The sequence below is a fragment of the Myxocyprinus asiaticus genome, chromosome 27, assembly GCF_019703515.2.
Source record: "Myxocyprinus asiaticus isolate MX2 ecotype Aquarium Trade chromosome 27, UBuf_Myxa_2, whole genome shotgun sequence".
NCBI classification, from domain to species: Eukaryota; Metazoa; Chordata; class Actinopteri; order Cypriniformes; family Catostomidae; genus Myxocyprinus; species Myxocyprinus asiaticus.
Window position 1 is genome coordinate 30,029,694 of NC_059370.1, and position 17,523 is coordinate 30,047,216.

At 38.5% G+C, this 17,523-nt stretch overlaps 1 protein-coding gene across 1 annotated transcript in view; it reads left to right on the forward strand.

Moving 5' to 3' along the window:
• Positions 1-17,523, forward strand: part of LOC127417939 (protocadherin Fat 1-like) — a 51,449-nt gene that overhangs the window by 14,844 nt on the left and 19,082 nt on the right. Inside the window, exons 10-13 of the mRNA XM_051658217.1 lie at positions 570-4,628; positions 5,307-5,503; positions 11,966-12,119; positions 12,565-12,798. Of these exons, the coding sequence (XP_051514177.1) occupies positions 570-4,628; positions 5,307-5,503; positions 11,966-12,119; positions 12,565-12,798 (4,644 nt within the window). The remainder of the gene's footprint in view (positions 1-569; positions 4,629-5,306; positions 5,504-11,965; positions 12,120-12,564; positions 12,799-17,523) is intronic.

The following is a 17,523-nucleotide window of genomic DNA, read 5'->3' on the forward strand; positions in this document are numbered from 1 at the left end:
GCTTTTATTGGATTTCTGATATGACTGGAGTATTCATCTCATGTGAGTGTACATCATTTTCAACATATTTCTTAAAAAAGCTATTCATGTCTTTATGTGTAAAACATTTTTAATAAGCAAAAACTTACATAGTGCACCTTAAAGTCCCATCTAGTGGGTTGCAGACCACTAATGAATATTTTGGTAAATTCAAATATACTTTATTGAAAAAAATCCTCTATAATATTTCTCTGAATTCATAAAAAGTTCCTGTGAATTAAAACAAAATTGCATAAATAATACCCATTTGTAAAGCCTGAAACAAAATGGGAACTCAAAATCATATAGAATGGTACCAAATTATATGGTGACTAAAATGTTTCCACAGCTGTGTGGGGACTGCATGGGCTTCTTATTTGTCAGAAAAGTTTTGGTGATTTTGAATGAGACTTTTGAAGAGTGGAACAACTGTATGTATCTAAGTCAGCAGCATCATAGTACAGCAATTGCCAGTGAGACAATTGTGCTTTGAATGTATAATATTGATCTCAATTTCTTAATGTGTATTTTCCTTCTCTCTGATGGTACAGGAAATCATGGAAATTCCTTCAGCATTGATCAGTCTTCGGGCATCGTAACAGTTGCAAGGGAACTTGATCGTGAAAACATAGACCAATATGAGCTGGTAGTAAAAGCATCAGATAAAGGGAAACCTCCTCTCAGTGTGGTTACAGCTGTCCAGATCACAGTTACAATCTCGGATAATACCAAGCCAAAATTCCCCTTCAATTCAATATCATTTGAGGTCAGTGAATCTGTCCCTATTGGGAGTTTTGTAACCATAGTCTCAGCCTCCAGCCAATCGACTGTCTTCTATCAAATCAAAGAAGGAAATTTGAATGGTGCATTTGAGCTCAATCCAAACTCTGGTGCTGTCGTTACAAAGAAAAAGCTGGACTTTGAAAGTGTTTCATCATATGAACTGATCGTACAAGGTACAGACATGGCTGAAATGTCAAGCAGTGTCACAGTAAACATTCAACTAAAGGATGAAAATGACAATGCTCCTGTTTTTACTCAACCTAAATTCACTGGCTTTATCAGTGAGTCAGCCACTGTCGGGTGTGTGGTTCTGACCTCTCTGAATGCTCCACTTGTAGTTCATGCAACAGATGCTGATAGGCACACAAACGGCAGACTTGTCTATGAGATCATGGAGCCATTCGCTCATAAATATTTTTCCATCGATTCAGGGACTGGAGCTATTCAGATCCTCAGCAGCCTGGATTATGAGCAGAGAAAGGTGTTTAACTTCAGAGTACAAGTTCATGACACTGGCACGCCATGTTTATTCTCAAAAAACACTGCCAATGTGACTATCAATGTCATTAATGTCAATGACTGTGCACCAAAATTCAGTCAGGATTTATATGAGACAACCGTTTTCCTTCCAACCTACAAAGGGGTGAGAGTGACAACAGTAAAGGCTACAGATGATGACTCATTGCCAGACACCAAACTACGCTTTGCACTTGTAGATGGCAACATAGGAAACAAATTCCTGATTGATCCAATTTCAGGTGATATTTTTGTGCAAAATGCTACACAGCTTCGCACTAGGTACAGGCTGATGGCCAAAGTTTATGATGGGAGTTTTACTGGCTCTGCTACTGTGAAAGTCACTGTTAAAGATAACAAAGAGGACAATCTGAGGTTCACCCAGGAAATCTTCACAGCCTATGTGCAGGAAAGCTCATCGGAGAAGAAAACCCTGGCAATCCTTTCTGTAGTTGGAAATAGAATCAATGAACCTTTGTTTTACTCCATTCTCAACCCTAATAGCCGATTTGAAATAGGACACACATCTGGAGTGCTTTTCTCCACAGGTATCCCATTTGATCGTGAGGAGCAGGATTTGTTTGACATCTTTGTGGAGGTTGCAAAAGAGCCAAAGTTGAATGGAACTGCTCAGGTGCTTGTGAGAGTACATATTGAAGATGTAAATGATAATGCTCCCGTGTTTGTAGACCAGCCCTACAGTGCTATTCTGCAGATCGATAAAACAGTAGGTTTGGTTTTCTGGAAGGTGACTGCTGTGGACAAAGATATTGGCAGAAATGCAGAGGTTACATTCTATTTAAAAGGGCATGATAAATATTTTCAGGTGAACCCCTCAGGAGAAATATCCCTTAAAAATCCTCTTGAGCCAGAAAGTGTCGGCAAGTTTGTCCTCAACATTACTGCGCAAGATGGTGGCGACCCACCTCTGTTCTCAAAAGCAGAGGTCTTTATTTCAGTTGTGAATAGAGCCATGCCAGTGTTTGAAAGACCTTTTTATAAGATCGAAATCCCAGAGAATGTTCAAATACATACTTCCATACTCCAGGTTGTGGCCAGTGCGTCAGCAGGACCTCGAACAGTATACAGCATTTGTGGGGGAAACCCTTTCAATCAGTTCTCAATTAACTTCAATTCAGGAGTCATCGAAGTCATCCAGCCGTTGGATTATGAGGCTCATCCTGCATATCGATTGAGCATCCAGGCCACAGACTCTCTAACCGGGGCTAACTCTGATGTTTTTGTAGATATTATATTGGAAGATGTCAATGACAATGCACCCAAATTTGAAGCAAGATCATACAACATTAGCATCTCTGAGTCTGTTGTAATTGGAACTTCTGTTTTACAAGTGGCAGCCGTGGATTCTGACTCAGGAAGCAATGCAATAGTGTTTTATCAGTTGTATGAAAAGGGTGGAACTGTCTCGGATTACTTCAGAATAGATGGGAAAAGTGGAGTCATTTGGACTGAAGGGCTGTTGGACCAAGAATCTCTGTCACGGCATGAACTGATTGTAAAAGCAGTTGACAGAGGACCATTTCAAATGTCTACTGAGGTCCAAGTGATCATATATGTAACTGATCTCAATGACAATCCACCTGTATTTACACAACATCTTTATATTGCCACCATACATGAGCTTTCTCCTCAAGGACAGTTTGTGACTTGTGTTAAAGCATATGATGCTGACAGCTCTGCAACAAGTTCTCTTGAGTATTCAATTTTGTCTGGAAATGACAACAACATCTTTGCCATTGATGCAGCAAGTGGAGTAATTGTGACTGCAAACTTTAGCCAACAGTCTCTCGAGCCCTTTTATAGCTTAATTTTGTCTGTTACTGATGGTGTTTTCAGAGGTAATGCAGAGGTAAACATCTATGTAATGGGTGAGAATAACCATAGCCCATCATTTACTCAAGATGAGTATCTTGTAGAACTTGAGGAGAACTCTCCAATTGGTACATTGGTTATACAAGTAACAGCCATTGACAAGGACCTGGGGATGTATGGTCAGTTGACATTCTTCATTGTAAATTATATTGCTAGAGATAAATTTACCATCAATGCTGATGGGCAGATTCACACTGCTGAGAGCTTTGACCGAGAAAACCCAGGAGAGGAAACAGTCTACATCAATTTAATGGCTAAAGATGGTGGTGGCAAATTGGGCTTTTGCACTATTGTTGTAAATCTGTCTGATGTGAATGATAATTCACCCACGTTCACACTTTCAGAATATAAATCTACTGTGCCTGGAGATGCTCCCAGAGGCACAACAGTAATCAAAATATCAGCAGTAGATGAAGACGAGGGCAGTAATGCTGATATAATTTATACTATCGACTCTGATATAAGGCACTTTGAAATTGACTCCCTTAGTGGTGTGATTGTCACAAAGGAAAGTCTAAATGGTCTGGAAAATGGCCTGTATTCCTTCTTTGTGAAGGCTAAAGATTCTGGTAGCCCTCCAAAGCAATCTATTATTCCTGTTTCAATTAGAATACTTCTTGCCGGAACGTCAATCCCAAAGTTTGCTGAACCATTGCTTGGGCTTGAACTTTCTGAAGACCTGCCTGTAGGAAATGAGATTGATATCTTCCAAGCCATGGATGAGCGGTCTGTAATCTATAGTCTTGTTGCAGGGAACACCCCAGAGAGTAACAGAGATGATGTCTTTGCCATTGACAGCAACACTGGAAAGCTTAGACTCACAAAACGGCTTGATTATGAAAATACCAAAAGTTATCAGCTCACAATACAGGTCCAGCACGTTGAAAAGGGGATGGAAATTGTCTCAACTATGGATTTGAGTATTCGTCTCAAGGATGTCAATGACAACAGCCCTCAGTTTGAGTCCTTCCCCTACCAGTCTTATATTGTTGAAAACCTACCAAAAGTGACTTCTGTAGTGCAGCTAAGGGCCACTGATTTGGATTCTTGGCTGAACGGTCAGGTCACTTATAGTCTGCATGAAAACCAGGAGAACCCTGACATTCTAGAGATGTTTGCAGTGGACAGTGAAACAGGCTGGATAACCACTCATAAAGAGATAGACAGAGAAAAGAGAGACCGATACAGAATCACAGTGGTGGCCACAGACAGAGCCCAGGGGCTACAGATGACAGGCACTACTGTTGTGGAAGTGACAGTTGTGGACACAAATGACAACCCTTCATTATTTACTGAAGGATTATTTAAAGGCACTGTGCGAGAAGATGAATCAGCACCAGGCACAGTTGTCACAGTTCTAAACTCCACTGACTCTGATAGTGAGGAGGTCAACAGGAGGTTCATCTGCTTTATCACAGGTACACTGTCAATACAACACTGTAAATGAAACCTGAGAAATAGAATTATTAAATGGATAGTTTCCCAAAAAATGAAAATTCATCATACTGTATTCTTAACCTCATTATGTTTGAAACCTGTATGATTTTTTCTTCTTCTGTGAGACACATAAGGACATAAGGAAAATGGATGGTGACCAGTGGCTATCAAGCCCCAAAAATAACGAAAAATTACCATACGCCTTGTGCACTATATTCTAAGTCTTTTAAAGCCATACAAAAGCTTTGAATGAGAAACAGACTTGGTGAACTATCCATTTAAAGAAAGGTTTTAGCCTTTAATCACGGCAATGAAATTCATTTTGTAAGGTGTGTGTTAATCTTTTGGAAAAGTCGGTAAATATATTACAGAGCTTATGCCACAAGCTCAGTTGCTGGATGTTATGAATTATCTATGATATGTATATGAGTATTTTGTATTACTGACACTGATTAGAGATATTCAGAACATATTGTGATTGGCCTCAGTTTTATTACAATGCCTGATTAGTATCTTGTATGCAGCTAGAAATGACAATGAATCCCTAAGCTGTTTTGAATTACATTAAATGCATGATGATTTGACTGCTAATCTGTCTATTAAATATGTCCACATTTCTGATTAGGCTGAAGTAAATTTTCCTTTTTTTATGCATTCAGGTGGAGATCCACAGGGCCGGTTTGATGTGAAGTATACAGATGGTGTCTGGGCAGTCACTGTCAGGAAAACTCTGGACAGGGAGGAGAGAGATTTCTATCTTTTAAACATCACAGCCACCGATGGAATCTTTGTGACAAAGGCTGCCATAGAGATCACTGTCCTTGATGCAAATGACAACAGTCCTGTTTGTGACATGGTAAAATGCATATATTCATTAGCCCTTGCTCTGTACTATGAACTGTGTTAACTGTGTCTGAACTTTGTACTCTGAAAAGAGTTAAAGGAGAACTTTGCAATTTTACAAATTGTTAAAAAACACTTGCTGTATTTGAATATCCATACTTCCCAACTTTATAGTATCCCAAAAACAGTATGACAGTGGAGTAGTATGTCCGAATCCTCAGGATTCATTTAACAATAAGCGAGAAATACCCGGATGACCTACTATTTCTGGCGAGATTCTGAATTGTGCATCCACTGGGCATTGTTGTATCTCATAATTCCTTGGGCAGTACTGTTTTACCAGCCAAGAAGTTCATCCTTCTTCAAATGCAGTACATACTTCGGATTAGAGATCAACTGATAGTGGATTTGATAAAAAGATCAATAACCGATTAATCAGTTGATCGTTTAGCATGCGATACATACTTAAATATTTTCCAAATTACAGCCTATATATTCAACAAATGAAGGGTTTTGTGTATATATATTTCACCAGATAAGGTTTAATGCATTAGAAGGTTTATTATTATTCACACAATGGGCCCTATTTTAAGAGCACTTGCACTTAGCACAGCGCAATGCCTTAAGTCATACATGCAAAGTCAGAGGGCACGGCCATGAAGTTTTGCTATTTTCGTGCAAGCATGCACTAAGTCTAGGCACAAGTGGGTTTCACAAAATTACACATGCAAAGCACTATTGGGCTGGGTCAAGTGCAATTTAATTCAGAGGTTCTTCTCCAGTTATTGCACTGTCTGTGTCCTGTTATATAGTCAATCAGCTCTGTAGGTCCATACTAGGGATGTGCCTGAAGCTGAATACCTTATTCGGAAAGGCTCAAATAATGACTTCAAAACTAATAATGAATTCATCCGAATAATAGAACAAATATTAGAAAGACTGATCATTCAGTGAGCAAGGGTATTAAGCTATATTTTAAATAAGCATATCGAAATTGCAATGATGAGTCAGTGAAGCCAATATTACTGCAATGTAAACCTTATGAATGAAAATGCGCATAGTGTGATTTCAAGTTCATCGGACGGCCGTGGTCTCTACTCCATTTCAGTCTTCGTTAATTGTGCGTGTCTCAGAAATCTAATCTGGTCAAGAGTAACATTAACTAAGATACTATATCATACACATTTTCCACTTCTTAAAATGCCTGTTAACACATTAACACCAAATGTTTCACATAATTCACACGTAAGGATTCATAAACAAACCTGAGCATGATTTTAAATTCCTGGTGTTGGGTTTGAGTCCACCTTTGTCGAGTCCGAGTCAAGTCCGAGCCTTTAAACAATCGAGTCCGAGTTGAATCCGAGTCCAAAAGGGGCTGAGTCAGAATCAAGTCCGAGTCCATAACAGGCAGAGTCCAAGTCGAGTCCGAGTCTGAATGAATCTGTTCAAGGATCTGATTTAATTGGCCCTGGGTAGCTCAGTGAGTAAATACGCTGACTACCACCCCTGGAGTCGTGAGTTCGAATCCTGGGCATGCTGTGTGACTCCAGTCAGGTCTCCTAAGCAACCAAATTGGCCCGGTTGCTAGGGAGGGTAGAGTCACATAGGGTAACCTCCTCATGGTCGCTATAATGGGGTCCTTGCTCTCGGTGTGGCGTGTGGTGAATTGTGTGTGGATGCCTCTGCGGTAACATGCTCAGCAAGCCATGTGATAAGATGCGCAGATTGATGGTCTCAGATGCAGAGGCAACTGAGATTTGTCCACCACCACCCAGATTGAGGCAAGTCACTATGCCAACACAAGGACTTGGGAATTGGGCATACCAAATTGAAAAAAAAATAAAATAAAAAATAATCTGATTTAAAATTATAACCATAAACTCAACATTAATATTTTAAGCTTATTTTAACTAAGAAAAACAATTTTTCAATATAAATGCAAAAAACAAACAATTAGTATCCTGCTGAACAAATTTCAAAGTGGTTTCAGGATGAAAGCATATGCTTTAGGTGTATGAAGACAAAACTGTCCTTCAACACACTTCTTATTGCGTTCTGCTGACATTTCAACTATTTGTTGCTTTTCCCCTCCACCAGAGTTATTATTATTTCGGATTTTAATTTTGTTTTTATTTCTACTTCATTTTCAATTTGTCCATTCAGTTTAGTTTAGTTTTATCTAAAATTATGGGTGAAATACATTTAATGTAATTAACTAAATACATTTAATGTGTTTAATACATTTAATATATGGTAATATTAAAACATTTAATAATGGCCATAAAATTAAATACAACAACATAAAATAAAAACAGAAAAGATCAGATACCATTAAAAAAATATTTATATACTACAGTACTACATTTCACACTTTTCAGTCCTCCTGCTGTGTCCAGGTGTAGCCTACTTCCCTAAAGTCAAGATAAAACTCACCTTGGGCTGACGTTTAGTTCTTTTCACATTATATTTAGTATGATAATAGGTGAATAGAGACTTCTCCACTCACTTGTGTTCTTCATTGTATTTTCTGACTTTTTTGCCATTGAAACGCAAGCGCCAGCTTTACAGGTAACACACAGAGGTTGCGCTGCAATTATGTTACGGACTGAGTTGTACAATTTCCATCATGGTCTATTTAATCCGTCATATTAGTTTAAATGTCCCTGATATGTAGTAAATTTGATTTTGTCTCGATATAGTCAACATTTTCAGTTAAAAATGACTTTGCATAGTAATGTGAGTCTGATTAAACATTTGTTCTATTTAATAATTTGCAGGATTGAGGAACGTACTTTTTAAAGTATACTTACGTTATTGATATTTCTGGATGAGAGTGGCAGAGCACATCTGGCGAATGGCGATCTCTTTCCCGCATACACATACGGCATGTGCGCGTGGGCGAGAGAGTTAAATAAGTACTTTGAAAGAGGGCACACTGCTGCTCTCAGCCAGAATAATCACACGTAATGACATATACGCATGAAAACTGATGCGCAGGATCAAATACACAGAATGTATGATAGTACTAACTGTAGAGAGCACATCAATATGAAGACAAAGCCAAATTCCGGACATTTAGAGGCAATTTTAAAATCCTGGCCGGATGCTTTTTTCAGGTCTGACATGTCTGGGGAAAAGAGGACATATGGTCACCCTATGTTATGTTATTTTTTTGTTTGTCTGTTTGTTTGTTTGTTTTTCATTGCATCACAAATGTCATGGACTTGGCCGGACTCAGAAAAAAATCCCACGTCCGAAAGGCTCTAGTCCAAGTCAAGTCTGAGTTAAAATTGGACTCATGACTCGGAATCGATTCCGAGTCCAAACTCGAGTACCACAATTCTTTGAATTCCTGACCAGAGAAGTGATGATTTTATAGCAGAGCTCGTCTGTCCGTCTCTTAAAGCTGACCACATTTATATCCACATCACCATTTAAGGTAGTAATTGCATGGTTTAGTATTTATTCACAAAGAGTTTAAATGCTCCATAGAAGTTTAAATACTTGTTAATCTATTTAGAATACTTCTGCACATGGAGGATTGCGTAGAAAAACCAAACCAAACAGCATTTTTCCCGCTTTTCTCTTCTGGAAATGCATAGAGGCTCACTCTTGCTATTTATTCCACTGCATTTTGCTAATTCTGCACATGCAGTTTAACTAAATAATTATGTCCTCCACATTATGTTAAAATACGTGCACACAAAATAAGCATAAAACTCATAAATCATAAAACTTTCTGATGTAGATTTACAGTGCTTTTACCTGTTTGTAGGCTTCATTATTTTTTTCTCATTTCTTTTAATGTTTGTATTTGTATTTAATATCCGCTGCAACATGTGTGCTTGACATTTCACAATTGCATTACACCTCAATCCTCCAGAATAGCATTGTTATACTTTCACACTACACAGACATGAACGAAAATTCTGTTTCAGCAGATATTAATGTCAGAAATACCAGGAGAAACCAAAGTTAATAAACACATTCCACAGTTAATGTAGCCTACATATTCAGCTTCATCTGGTGAGAAAAAAGTAAAGACTATATATCAATAAAAATATATATCAACATATCACCCTGTAGCTCAAGACTGGTTGCCCACTGAAGCTAAGCAGGGTTGAGCCTGGCCAGTACCTGGATGGGAGACCTCCTGGTGAAAACTAAGGTTGCTGCTGGAAGAGGTATTAGGGAGGCCAACAGGGGGTGCTCACCCTGTGGTCTGTGTGGTTCCTAATGCACCAGTATAGTGATGGGAACACTATACTTTAAAAAAAGGCATTGTTCTTTGTTTGAGATGTTGAACCAAGGTCCTGACTCTCTGTGGTCATTAAAAATCCCAGGACACTTCTTGAAAAGAGTAGGGGTGTAGCCCTGGTGTCCATGCCAAATTCCCCCCATTGACCCTTCTCAATCATGGCCTACTAATAATAATCCCCATCCATTAATTGGCTCTATAACTTTACTCTCTCCTCTCCACAAATAGCTGGTGTGTGGTGAACATACTGGTGCACTATGGCTGCTGTTGCATCATCCAGGTGGATGCTGCACACTGGTGGTGGTTGAGGAGAGTCCCCTGTTCATTGTGTATAGTGTCAGAAAAGTGCTATATAAATGTAACATTCATTAATTCAATTAAATAATCATAATAATATACTAATTAATAATAATAATATTTCAATAGGCCTATCCATATTTTATATACAGAAACAATAAATGTAAGAGAGTTACATTTTAAAATTAGTTTTGAGACACTTTAAGCCACACCCACATCCGGTTCTATCTGAATACAAAAACAAATACAGATAATTTAGTCTTAGTAACAGATACAGATACAAATACAGATAATAGCACACCCCTAGTCCATAAAATGCAAGTGAATGGGTGCCAACTTTTTGAAGCTCCAAAAAGAACATATAGCCATCATAAAAATAATCCATATGATTCCAGTGGTCTAATTTATGTCTTCTGAAGTGAAACGCTGGGTGTGTGTAAGAAATAGATCAATATTTAAAACTTTTTTTTTACTAAAAATGTTCGCTTCCGGACAGCTTGTGGTTTGTGGATTGACGAGGATGGAGTTCAAACTGCTTCTCACATGACGCAAGTGTGAAAGCCTCCTCTGCATAGATATTCATCCGTAAATACCTTATTAGCAGCTGTTTCTATGGACCGCTATACCGTTTCCACACAAAAGTAGCTAATACAGCAGTCTGAGCAAGGAGTTTGGTCTGAGGCATCTCCTCCACTCACTCACTTGCATTCAAAATGATTCAAACAGCCCTCTTTGTTAAACGTTCCAAGATGGCACTGCATGTATCCAAACCAGTCGAACGAGGCATCTATATATTATATATGTTCCACCTGCTGGTGGAACCTACAAACTGCAAATGCAGGAACTAAATTTAGACAGACGTGGTTCTTTTGTTTTATATATATATATATATATATATATATAATTTTTTTTTATCCCCTTTTCTCCCAATTTGGAATGCCTAATTCCTACTACTTAGTAGGTCCTTGTGGTGGCACAGTTACTCACCTCAATCCGGGTGGCGGTGGACAAGCCTCAGTTAACTCCGCTTCTGAGACCGTCAATTCACGCATCTTATCACATGGTTTGTTGTGCATGACACCGTGTAGACTCCACATGTGGAGGCTCATGCTACTCTCCGCGGTCCACGCACAACTTACCACGTGCCCCATTGAGAGTGAGAACCACTAATCATGAGTACGAGGACACCATGTGACTCTACGCTCCCTAGCAACTGGGCCAATTTGGTTGCTTAGGAGACCTGGCTGGAGTCACTCAGCAGACCCTGGATTTGAACTCGTGACTCCAGGGGTGGTAGTCAGCATCAATACTTGCTGAGGTACCCAGGCCCCCTAGACAGATGTGGTTCTAAAACTTCTTAGCACAATTACCTATTTCTCAGAAAAATAGCAAATTGCACTATGCGGCACTTTATTAACACACAAAACACCTACACTTTGCGCGCATACACCCACACTTCTACCCACGCCCACTTGTGCTTTGTGCTGACATGAAAATTGATAAGACATAGTGCACGGTTGTAGCGTGTAGCGCTGTGATTTGCGAGCTCATGAAAATAGAGCCCAAAATGAAGTTGAAGACATGATATATGTGCTGATGGGGTATGTTTCCATATAGTCACATTCTTTTTTGCTTGCTCTCACTTCAATTTAGAACACATGATAATGTGAGGATAAAAATATGAATGATTGAGGATATGATGAATAAGATTATGAATAATGTCAATGATGAAAGAAACAGATACAGCAAATCCCCACAAGATGTGAGTGATTGTTTTTATTTCACCTCTACAATATAACAGCAGAGAGGCTGCTGTTATACTTTAGAACCAAGCCATTCTAACTGTAGAATCTTCCTGCATTCTTCCAGTTTCACATACAGATATAAAATGTGTGATTCACTTTTTTTTTTCTTTAGGATGTGTATGCTCAAACTGTTCCTGAAGATGTACCTGTTGGAAAACAAATTCTTCAAGTGTCAGCCACTGATGCAGATATCCAGTCAAATGCGGAAATCACATACCAGCTGAGTGGCAGTGGTGCTGAATCATTCAAAATTGATTCCAAAACAGGTACAATAAACAAAATGAGAGTTATATTACCATTTTATCTTGCTGTGGTTAAAAATAAAAAGGAACATTCTGTCATCATTTACTCACATTTATATTGATCCAAACCCAAATGACTTTCTTTCTTTCGAACACAAGAGAAGAAATGGAGAAGTGTTGAAAAATACAATGACAGTGAATGGGAAGTTTGGTTGTAAAGCTCCAAAATGATAAAAAAACATCATAAAAGTTTCACAAAAGAGGTCAACCATTGTGTGACAAAGGCGAGAATGGCATATATATATATATATATATATATATATATATATATATATATATATATATATATATATATATATGTTTAGGTAGGATCAGGAAGAAACCTTGGCAGGAACCAAGACTCATGTTTAAATAATACATACTGAATAAATATATTACATATGAAAACATATTTATATTGTTCTTAAAGGTGCCGTGAGGACGCTGGTAACCCTGGACAGAGAGATGACTGATATGTACAACCTAACTGTACGTGCAATGGATGGAGGCAATCGCTTCTGCAAAACTGCTGTGGTCATTGTGGTTGATGATAGTAATGACAATGCCCCCAAATTCACATCTGACCCACATCATGTGAGCATTTTTGAGAATACGCAACCCGGGACATTCGTGGCACGACTAGAGGCCTTCGATGCAGACATCGGTATCAACATCTTTTCCTCCTTTGTCAAAACCAGTTTTTTTGTGATTTTGGTAACACTTTACAATAAGCTTTCATTTGTTAATGTTAGTTAATCCATTAGATATCATGAACAAACAATGAACAATTTATTTTTTAAAGCATTTATTAATCATTATTAATGTAAGTTAATAAAAATGCAATTGTTCATTTTTTGTTCATATTAGTTCATAGAACATTAACTTATATTAACTAATACAACTTTTGATTTTTAAAATATGTTAGTATATGTTGAAATTAACATTAACTAAGATTTATAAATGCTGTAAAAGTATTGTTCATTGTTAGTTCATGTTAACTAATGTAGTTAACTAATGTTAACAAATGGAACGTTATTGTAAAGTGTTATTGTAAAAAAAAAAGAAGAAGAAGAAAATGGCTTAAAACCATCCTAAACTGGTTTACTGGTCTTAGCTGGTTTAAGATGGTCTAGATGGATTCCCAGCCTGGCCAAGCTGGTTTTCAGCTGGTCTAGCTGGTCTCCCACCCTGGCCAGCTGTCAAGTGCCCAAAATTCCACTAAAACCAGCAATCAAACCAGCCTGACCAGACAAACTTGGATTGTTTGAGCTTTTCATTTGTGCAAATTCTCTGATACAGTCAATACAAATGCTGAATTGTTAGATTGTTGACAGATTTACATTAGTTGCTTCAAGGACTGTGCATATTGATTGAAGCAGTTGTTGCATAGGTGGTTATTAGCCTATGCCATTTTTTCTCTGTGTGGCACTGTCTTCGCGCTCGTCTTTACTCAGTATGTAGTAGTTCCTTGATATTGAAACAATGGAATATAATCTTCACCCTTTGTGCACAATTGTCTTGGCTCCATGCAAAGGTGACAGTTACTTCTCGCAGTGGTCCACACACTTATATCCTGGATTGTAAATTTTTCGTCATGATCTGTCAGTAAAATATTCTTACGCTTGATATTTCTAATGTGATATTGAGAACTACTATGGCAAGACCTCTTTACTCTCACCAAGCATGGTGTTGCTGTTTTTTTACCTTTACTTTTTATTAGGCCCTCGCAATGTGAAACAGACGGTTTTTGCAATCTGGTCACCTAAATTAATGAACAATGTCCCATGAATTATTCCATTGGACTACCCTTGGAATCTCTCATCTTTAAAAGTAGTCTAATATGTTTCTGAATTAGGAAAATGCAATAGACCCAATACCTTTTTTTCTATCTTTTAAAATAACTGAAAGGAATTTGAATTATCTGTTAAAATTATGTAAATTACAATAAACTTTCTGTTAACTGGATGTGGGCTCATGCCCAGTGCCTGTTGCTTGTTTAACTCAAATTTTTGACATTCCGATCATATTTGCCCATCTCTGTTATTTGACCTTTGTGGTGTCTTTCAGTTCCAACTGTCTTACCACAGGAAGATGGTGAGATGCCTGTCTCCTTTGATAAGATTCTCTGCTGCAGCATTATGCGGAGGCCTGTCTGTCTCACAAACACTATTGTAGGCACTAATCACTAAAATAAACAACTGCCAGGGTGAATGTCTTATAATTACTGGTTCATTCTTCCAGCTCATGTTAGAGCTCCGTTTAGAGCCCAGCCAGGAGTTAACATCAACAGGATGTGTTCAAGAGCATTTGCTGATTGGAGGGGAGATTGTGAAGTGATTAATTCCAATTCACTCAGCTGTCATCATAGGAATTTCAGAGGTGTTAATTAGTCAAAGGCAATTACGCTGGACGACTGGGTAACACTAACAACTAGGTCTGCTTTCACTGCACTAATGAGCATATGAAATAGGCATTTGTGTATAAAATGCAAATTAAGGCAACAAGAAGCAATCAGATTTCCAGCGTCATCACATGGAATAGACTAGAGGTCTGCGTGGGATGTAATTTTACATCCTCTTACCGCAAGTGCTCCGTTTCAACCAACTCACAACTTATAATGATATGCCCTTCCTCAATTCAGGTTCTGAGAAAAATTATTATTATTATTATTATTATTATTATTAATATTGTAATAAAAGAAAGTATGTGAAAAAAATAGCAAAGGGGAGACTGGGGCTATATACTGTAGGTATAATGCTTTTTACTTACTACATCGAATATTTCTCAGGACAGGTCAAAAATAAAGAAAGTCAATTTCTTCATAGCCACATACCTCAAAATCTTGAAAAAAAGAAAAGAAAAAAAGAAAAGCTATATAGTTACACAGTTCGTTAAAAACACCTTGTGACAACACGCCCCAATAGCATGGTATATTTTTACATCATATGGGGCAAGTTGTCACAACTGAATTTGTCACTAAACCTGTGGCATTGGTTTAGTGTGAACTTAATGTGAACCTATTTTCCGAAAATGTAAAAAGTAAAATAATTATGAAGCACAAAATGATTAATTACAAAAATTATTTTTTTTAAATATAATGTAAAAAAATATCAAAACATTGTTTTTGTCAGAAAATATTAATAAACTAATAAACAACTAATAAATTATGACATTTAAAACACGTGAAAACCTGCCCTTATAAAAATGCAACAACATGCGCTGACCTGACTTTGAACATATTGAACACATTGAAACCTTTTGGTAAAATCTGCCTTCATAATGTAGTTGACACCAGTTTAATTTGATTATGTCTACGTGTTTACCCATAAACTAAACAAACAAAAAATTTGATGATAGTGAAAATTTACTTTAGATGGGAGGATTCACAAAAATGAATCTAATTTAAAAGGGGTTTGAACTAGGTGTTTGAAACCAACATACAAATCCTCTGCTAGAGAAAAAACACGTGTAAAATTGGACTCCAAATCTTATCTTACTAAGATACAGCCATATTAAAACTTCTCCATGTGACAACTAGCTCCGGTCTCCCCTATATGCCTCTTTATTGTACATTTACATTTACATTTATTCATTTGGCAGACGCTTTTATCTAAAGCGACTTACAAAAGAGGAACGCATAAGCGAATCATCTTAAGGAGACAGTGGTATGAAAAAGTGCCATATTACAAAGTTTCACTAGCATCAGAATAGCATTCAAAACAGATTAAAGTGCAACAAGGAAATTATTATTATTATTATTATTATTATTTATTTATTTTTGTGACTGGTTAAGTGCTCATGGAAAAGATGTGTTTTTAGCCGTTTTTTGAAGACAGAACATGAGTCAGCTTCACGGATGGAGTTAGGAAGGTCATTCCACCAACGCGGTATTATGAAGCTGAAAGTCCGGGAAAGTGTTTTGGTGCCTATTTGTGTTGGTACAACAAGGCGATGTTCCTTAGCCAACCGCAGGCTTCTAGTGGGCGCGTAGCTCTGCAGAAATGATTTTACGTATGCTGGAGCAGACCCAGTGACTGTTCTGTATGCCAGCATCAGAGCCTTGATCTTGATGCGTGCATCAACTGGTAGGTGAAGAGAGACAAGGAGTGGTGTAACTTGCGCTCCCTTTGGTTGATTAAAGACCAGACGTGCTGCTGCATTCTGGATCATTTGCAGGGGTCTAATTGCACATGCAGGGAGGCCTGCAATGAGAGCGTTATAGTAGTCCAGTCTAGTTATGACAAGTGACTGAACAAGAAGTTGTGTGGCATGTTCAGAGAGGAAGTGTCTTATCTTCCTGATATTATAGAGTGTAAATCTACATGATCTTGCGGTCTTTGAGATGTGGTCTGTGAAATTTAGTTTGTTATCGATGGTTACCCCTAGATTTCTGACCATTTTGGAAGGCGTTACTGTAGTTGCACCCAGCTGCACGGTGATGTTGTGTTCAACAGCAGGGTTGGCTGGAAAGACAAGGAGTTCAGTCTTGGCTGGGTTAAGTTGCAGGTGGTGTTCCTTCATCCAGGCCGAGATGTCTGCCAGGCAGGCAGAGATTCGAGCAGTCACTGTGGTGTCATTGGGCTGGAAAGACAAGTAGAGTTGCGTGTCATCAGCGTAGCAGTGGTAAGAGAAACCATGTGCCTGAATGATGGGTCCCAGTGATGTTGTGTATATAGAGAAGTGGCCCAAGCACTGAGCCCTGAGGTACCCCAGTAAGTAGCTGATGTGACTTGGACACCTCATCTCTCCAGGCTACCATGAAGGACCTATCTAGAGATAGGAATTAAACCAGTCAAGCACAGTTCCTGTGATACCCAGTGAAGAGAGGGTGGAGAGTAAGATCTGATGGTTGACTGTGTTGAAGCCTGCAGAAAGGTCCAGTAGAATCAGGATGGATGATCTGGATTCAGCTTTCGCCTGTCTCAGTGACTCAGTGACAGACAGCAGGGCAGTCTCGGTGGAGTGTCCACTTTTGAAGCCTGACTGATTGTTATCCAGCAGCATGTCCTGTGAGAGATAGGCGGAGATTTAATTGAAAACTGCCCCTTTCAAGTGTTTTTGCCATGAATGGGATGAGAGAGACTGCTCTGTAGTGTTCTATTTGTGTGGGGTTAAATGCGGGTTTCTTCAGCAGTGGGGTTACTCGAGCCTGCTTAAATGTAGTCAGAAAAGTGCCTATAAGTAGAGATGTGTTAATTATGTGAGTGAGTGCAGGTAAGATGGACGGAGAGATGGCCTAGAGAAGGTGAGAAGGAATGGGGTCAAGGGAACAGGTGGTGGGGTGGTTGGAGAGGAGGAGTTTAGAGACCTCAGTGTCAGTCAGAGGAGAGAACATAGAGACAGAGGAGTTGCATACAGGAGATGGGTGTTTGACAGGGTGAGGTGCTGA